Source organism: Ipomoea triloba, chromosome 1 (genome assembly GCF_003576645.1).
Source record: "Ipomoea triloba cultivar NCNSP0323 chromosome 1, ASM357664v1".
NCBI lineage: Eukaryota > Viridiplantae > Streptophyta > Magnoliopsida > Solanales > Convolvulaceae > Ipomoea > Ipomoea triloba.
Window position 1 is genome coordinate 5,132,099 of NC_044916.1, and position 7,473 is coordinate 5,139,571.

A 7,473-nucleotide genomic window follows, 5' to 3' on the forward strand; every position below is an offset into this window, starting at 1 on the left:
CGCAGCAGCAGATCTTCAATTCCCAAGAGTTCACCATGTCAGCTTCCATGTTCATAATCCCCATACCAATTATACTCTCCTTCTTCTTCTATCCTATATTTCTTGAAGCACAGAGTGGGCTTCTTCCTCAAGATGAATGTGAGCCTCATCTCTCTGCTGCTTTCTTGATGATTATGAAATTTCTATCTTTACATGAGCATTACATAGTTTTTAACAGCTATCTTTTGTTGAATGTATATGGAAGTAAATGCACTTAAGGAAATAGCTGATCAACTGGGGAAGAAAGATTGGGATTTTAAACTAAATCCTTGTGACAACAACTCAAACTGGATGACACCACAAAGGAAAGATATGCCTGCCTACAATAACACTCTCACTTGCAATTGTAGCTTCCCTGCTGGTATTTGCCATGTTCAAAGCATGTAAGCTTTTCCTTCTACCCAATACTCTCATTATATTACTCTCTTTCTCAATTTCCCATTTCTTTCTTTTAAGTCTCTAATGTTGTGTAAGCAGAATTTTGAATGGACAGGATCTACAAGGTGTGCTTCCTTCTGCCTTGGTGAAGTTACCCTTTCTTAAGATAATGTACCAACCACCAACACTTTCTACATTTATGCAATAATCACCTCTTCCTGTTGATATTCTCTGTTTGATTATTAGTGTTATTTTTGCAGTGATCTCAACCGCAACTACTTAAATGGTACAATTCCCCTTGAATGGGCTTCTACCAAATTGGAATACCTGTAAGATGTCTTGTGTATTATAACCTAAGCTATACAAGTGCAAGCCATCTTCTTGTCCCTGCTAAAGAAGTGAAAATTTGCAGATCTCTTACTGTGAATCGATTGTCTGGGCCAATTCCAAAATACTTGGCAAATATAACAGCTCTTGTATATTTGTATGGTCCCTTGCTCCTTTCACTCTACTTACACAAGTAAAATTAAACTTTTGTTAACTTTTTCTGAGGAACTTAATTGTTTGGGTTTTGTTCCTACAACAAATAATTTTTTAGGAACTTGGAGAACAACTTGTTCAATGGAACTGTTCCTCCTGAGCTTGGGAAACTTGCTAACCTACAGAATCTGTAAGCCTTTGTTAATCAAATATAACAATCTTTCTCATCTCTAGTGTTAAGTTTTGTGCCTTGAAATTAATGGATTAATCAAATTTTGGTGACGAATTAATTCTATGCTCAACAGGAGTATAAATGTACGTATGTTGTACAGGAACACCAACAAATTGTTAATGTGGTTGAATCCGTGGAGTACACACCTAAGTGAAATGCTCAGTTTACTATATCAGTTTAATTAGAACATATACAGATCACTTACACTAGAAGGATGATTCCTTACACTTGTTATCCCAAGTAAATATATAAGAGGATTGAGAACACGACTTCTGTTGAAAGTTTCGGCTTAAATGACATTTAAAGTGACTATTTTGTGGTATAATTTTTAGAGAGGTTCACTTCTAATTTGGGTTGAGTCAAAATGGATTGGGTTCTCTTAAGAGGTTGCATTTGATATATTATACTCACAAAATGAATAATGCGTGAATGAGATTCTCAAAGTGTTGGTACACATTTGAATTAAAAAATGAAGTTAGGAAGTGGCCTTGTCTCACTTTGGAAAATGACGTGGATTTCCACTAGTATATATACAAATTTCTTTTATTGAGGAGTTTGAATTGCATAATACCTGTTGTGTGTGGTGTGTTGCACACGACTTGAATTTGGTTTGCCCTTAACGGTTTCCGTTTGCTTTACATCTTGAAGTTAAATCACTTTGTTTGATGCTTTCTTTATTTTTCCTTTTTGTAGCATCCTTGATGATAATTATCTCACTGGTGAATTGCCAAAAGAACTTAATGGTCTCACAAAATTGACAGAGCTGTAAGTGCGTTATCATGCATATTCCTAATCTATGCTCCTCTTTTTATTATTTCTTCTATACTTTATGCACACTTGTCTCGTGGGAAATCAATGCAGTAGGCTCAGCAGGAATAACTTCACTGGAAAAATGCCTAGCTTTCAAAGTTTTAAAGACCTTCAACAACTGTAAGGATTCAAATCTAACACTTCAAATGTGAAATTTCTGGACGAAATCATTTTTTATTGACAAGCGTATATGATTGGCAGAGAGCTTCAAGCAAGTGGTTTTGAAGGACCCATACCTGAAAACATTTCTACATTGACAAACTTGATACAACTGTGAGTTAGAATTTCCTTGGACGATTTAATTAATACCCACATTTTGATTATAGCATAATTTCTATGGTTAAGATCAACAAATTAAACTAATTAAAATGCATGTAATTGTCAACAATATGAATTTGCAGTAGAATCAGTGACCTAAATGGAGGTGTCTCCAGATTTCCTACCTTAAAGAAAATGGCAAACATGACAAATTTGTGAGTAATGCATTTTCTTTCCAAAAAATGAAGTTAAGTTTCGTAACACTACTATGAAGTGAAGTTATTTAGGCTAAAAGTAACTTTGGGTGCAGGATGTTGAGGAGCTGTAATATTTCTGGGCAGATACCTGATATATCTCATATGACAAGCTTGCGAGGATTGTAATTTCTGCAACTTAAATTTTCTTTTGATCCTTATAGCTTGTCGGCGAAATATGCTTTTCTGCTTAATTGATTGTTTTGTTATGATATTGAATTTGCAGAGATTTGAGTTTTAATAATCTGGAAGGAGGGATTGATTATCTTCAAGGTCTTGATAGTTTGCAGTACATGTGAGTAGCATTCAAGTTATGTTTCTCATACTTGAATTTGGTTACGTTGTGATTCAGTTGATGATCTCATTCTAGACTAATAACGTCTCTTTAGCTACTAAATTGAACTTGGTGCTACCCGCTCTTAGGTATCTAACGAACAACTCGTTTAGTGGAAAAATTCCTCAATGGGTTCTAATAAATCGAGATTCTAGATAGTAAGTTCAGTTTAATTGAATCAAACTTTTGTTGTATTTTACTAGTGCTCTTTTCAACTACTCTTGTCATCATAATAAGCACTAACAAAAATTAAAAGATGATGATGTGCAGTTACATAGATCTTTCTTACAATAATTTTGAGAAGAACTCTGTGTCACCAATTTGCAATCGGGAAAGCCTGTAAGCTTTTGCCTCGTATATGCATATAGTCTTTCAATTGTTCCTTCAAAGATGGATCACATTAGCTTTCTCATTTATTTTCCTATCAGAAACTTGTTCAAAAGCTATAATGATGGAGGAGAAAATGAGTAAGTTTTAACATATCCTTTGCCAAACCATTAATATTGTGTCATTCGATCTTAATGTAATTTATTCTCCAAATTATTTCTAACTTGATCCCCTGCCCTTTTGGCCTTGTATAGAAAGTGTCTAAAGCAATGCACGAAAGGTAAGCACATCTATCATATCACAATACTTGCATTTATGCATCAATGTTGCTGATAAGCAATGAGAAGCATTTGGAATTGACAAGTAGTAAGCTTTTGTCTATATATATCATGAATTGTATGGTTGAATCTGCTTGTTTGTCTAATTTTTTTTAGATTGGTATTCATTTCACATCAATTGTGGTGGAGGAAATGTTTTGATTGGTGACACTACGTATGAGGCAGATGATGAACATTCTACTGGCCTTGCGAAATTTGTTTCCAACAGAGAGAACTGGGCGACCAGTAATACAGGACACTTTTGGGATAAAGCCGTAGCACTACTCGACTATACTGCAAAAAATATATCAGTCATCAAGGGAAATGACTCTGAAATCTACAAGACAGCTCGCTTATCTCCTTTATCTATGACATATTATGGACGTTGTTTAGCAAATGGAAACTATACTGTGAAACTTCATTTTGCAGAGATAATTCTGAGAGATAATAGATCTTTTCAAAGTCTTGGAAAGCGCTTATTTGATGTTTATATACAGGTCAACTGAGAATTTTACCGTTTAAACTATGAACTTTAATTGTTAGTGTTGTACATTTGACTATACTTATTTTATTGGCTACAGGGTGAAAGGAAATTAAAAGATTTTGATATTGAAACTGAAGCACAAGGAGTTGACAAAGCATTGGTTAAACAATTTCAAGCAATTGTCAGAGATAAAACTCTGGAGTTGCGCTTTGAGTATGCTGAAAAAGGATCAACTATAGTCCCACTTCCAGGAACATATGGTCCTTTAATATCTGCCATTTCTGTGGAATCTGGTAATATTACCAATTGGATTTTTTATTAGTAACATATATCTTTTTATTACTTTTTCATTGTTTCTGTTTAGTTGCTGATAAATAAATGCATGGTATCTAACTCACTCTCATGCGTTTTCTACAAATCTGCAGATTTCAAACCTCCCAAAAAGAGAAAGACTTTAATCATAATTATTGCAGTAGCTTCTTTGTTTCTTATTTTTGCCATTCTTTGTTTGGCTTGGTGGAAGATCTATAAAAACAAGACCTCACTAGAAAATGGTAATATATGCATTTAGTTTCATTTACTTTCTGATTTTGTATATATAAACTTGTACACTCTAACATTCTGTGCATGCACTCACAATATCCACACATGCCCAAGGTTGGGTTGGCATCACAAAACCACCTAAAGAAAAACTTCTTTTTTTACATATGCACCAGCAATATAATTTTTACAGAGTACTTATACTGTTCTAGTGCAGAACTACGAGGTCTTGATTTACAAACTAGTCTATTTACCTTCTCACAAATTAAAGCTGCTACAAACAACTTTGATATTGTAAATAAGATCGGTGAAGGTGGTTTTGGGCCTGTCTACAAGGTATATTAAGGTTTATGAATATCCATAATCTATTAATTCATAACTTAACACTTTTGTTTTTGGACTTGCCAGAGATGCTAAGTTTATGATCTTGGATTTTTCCTTGTGTGTAAAACTAGGGTATATTATTGGATGGTACAGTTATTGCTGTGAAACAACTATCATCCAAATCAAGACAAGGAAATCGTGAATTTGTGAACGAAATAAGCTTGATTTCTTGTTTGAAGCACCCTAATCTTGTGAAACTTTATGGATGTTGTGTTGAGGGAAAACAGTTGTTGCTGGTGTATGAGTACTTGGAAAACAATAGTCTTGCACATGCTCTTTATGGTAAATTTAATTTGAAATCTTAATTGTTGTGATAGTGTGGATATAGTTTATCTTTATCAACATAGGTATTCTGAGTTAACAATTAATTACAGGTGGAGAAGATTGTCAATCAAAGATTGAATGGCCTACCAGATATAGAATTTGTATTGGTATTGCTAGAGGTTTAGCTTTCTTGCATGAAGAATCAGCAATAAAAATTGTACACAGAGACATTAAACCAAACAACGTGCTGCTTGACAAAGAAAACAATCCAAAAATTTCAGATTTTGGTCTAGCTAAACTTAATGATGACGAGAATACACACGTCAGCACGAGAGTTGCTGGGACAACGTAAGATGTTATAAATTAAAAATTTCCTGTCTATTTTGTATTTCCTAATTCATCATATAGTTAAAAGAAACAATTATTTTACACATTTTTTCTGTGTTTATAGAGGATACATGGCTCCTGAATATGCATTATGGGGCTACTTAACATTCAAATCTGATGTCTATAGTTTTGGAGTTGTGGCACTAGAAATTGTTGCGGGGAAAAAGAACAGAAAGTATCGTCCTAATGACAACTATGTTTGCCTCCTTGATTGGGTGAGATATCAGTACTATCAAGCTCATAATTCATAGATTGCATTTGCATATATACATGTCAAACTAAGTGGCCTGTGCTTATATTCAGTTGTGTTCTAATGTATTTAATGCACAATTTTCAGGCACTTGATCTTCGACAAAGAGGAAACCTAATGGATCTAATAGATCCAAGATTAGGTTCTGATTTGGACAAAGAAGAAGCACTCAGAATGATCAAAGTGGCTTTGCTTTGTACTAATCCTTCCCCAATTCTTAGGCCATCCATGTCTGCAGTAGTAAGCATGCTTGAAGGCCATGGTGATATTCTTGAATACAAATCTGATCTACACGAATTCAATTTTGAAGCAATGAGAGATCGTTATGAGGAAACGCCAATTGGCTTAAGTGATTCTCCTTACAAACTAAAATTTTCTCCAAATACAAATTAATAATTAAAAATTACATCTTTAAGAAATATATTAAAATAAAAATTTATACTTGCTTGTAACATTAAATTTACTTCCTTTCAAAGTTTAGGACCCTTGACCAAGCAAATGTATTGAAATCTTTGTTTTATATTCTGTAGCCTTTTCTTGGACAATTTTTGCATCTTTCATATGTTACGTTGTTGGAAACTCTCGTCATTTCTCATGGCTTTCTTCAGCATGCTTCCAACTTCTCTAACATTATATTTACTGGCTTTGCATTTACTTTCACAAATAGAATTAGGCACTAACCTAACTTAGAAAACTTGTGGCCAGACTAGAAAATATATTTATGTTAAAAAAAAAATAAAAAAGTTTAATCAAAATTGAATTTATTTTTATTAACCTAATATGATTTACTATTGATGATACATCAATTTTTGTATCTGGATGTGTGTATTAAATAATTTCACTCTTATTTAATAGTACACAAATCACACATAACATATAAACAAAATTAAAAAGATTAGAAAACTCTTGTCTTATGGATTCGAATAAAGCATCAAATATTTTCTCTTTTATACATTTATTGTACATAATAAAGTTGACATGAGTCTTCCCGTCTTGAGCAAGTTGAGACGACATGCAGAATGACTGAATGAGATATTTGTTACATTATTGTTTGGTTGTTTTGAGCAATAATGAGACCAATAATGCAATATTGCAATAATGAGACATTTATGATTTTATGGCTTGGTTGTTGGTTTACTGATTAAGAAAGAGAAATTTCAATTTTTTTCATGTCAATTGATTGATGGATTTGTCATTGTCGTACGGCGGCCATGCTATAGTATTTATTACACTCGTATAATATAAGAATTCTATCACATGGGCTCCTCATCTCTATTTCCTTACTTTTACTATATGATTTGTGAAGCAATGATAAATTATTTTAGTTTGGTGAGTCACAAAAAAATGTTAACATACAAAATTTGAATGAAATAGTAAAGATTGTGAGTAGAATTTGAGAGTTCAAATAATATTTTTCGTGATGCATAAAAGTAGTATTTTCCCTCATTGAATGTTACGTACTAAAGTAAATCTCTTGAAATCTCGGATTAATGTGCCGCCAAAGTCTTTCAAAGTGCCAAGTCAACAAACCAATAATTTATTGTACTATCATTTTTAAAAACAAACATGACTGAATGTAGAGGTGGTCACGGGCCGGTTTAAGTTCAAATCGACACTGAAAAAAGCTAAGCAGTCTTGGGTTTCACCGAGCCTGGGTTGGGCTTAGCTCAAACCTGAACCGACTTATAGAGGGCCGATTCATGTTCTATAACGAAAAAAAAAAAAAAAAAAAAAA

General features: G+C 33.3%; 1 protein-coding gene across 1 annotated transcript; it reads left to right on the forward strand.

The window, feature by feature from the left end:
* LOC116023763 (probable leucine-rich repeat receptor-like serine/threonine-protein kinase At3g14840) lies at positions 1–6,331 on the forward strand. Its single transcript, XM_031264775.1, has 24 exons — positions 1–138; positions 245–422; positions 517–588; positions 678–746; positions 830–901; positions 1,016–1,087; positions 1,823–1,894; positions 1,991–2,059; positions 2,141–2,212; positions 2,341–2,412; positions 2,508–2,576; positions 2,678–2,746; positions 2,875–2,943; positions 3,056–3,124; positions 3,214–3,252; positions 3,367–3,392; positions 3,547–3,926; positions 4,011–4,206; positions 4,339–4,467; positions 4,671–4,789; positions 4,909–5,119; positions 5,212–5,449; positions 5,553–5,703; positions 5,826–6,331. The coding sequence occupies exons 1-24, from the start codon at positions 36–38 to the stop codon at positions 6,129–6,131; spliced, it is 2,922 nt and encodes a 973-aa protein (XP_031120635.1). The 5' UTR covers positions 1–35; the 3' UTR covers positions 6,132–6,331.
* Positions 6,332–7,473: the final 1,142 nt, after the last annotated feature.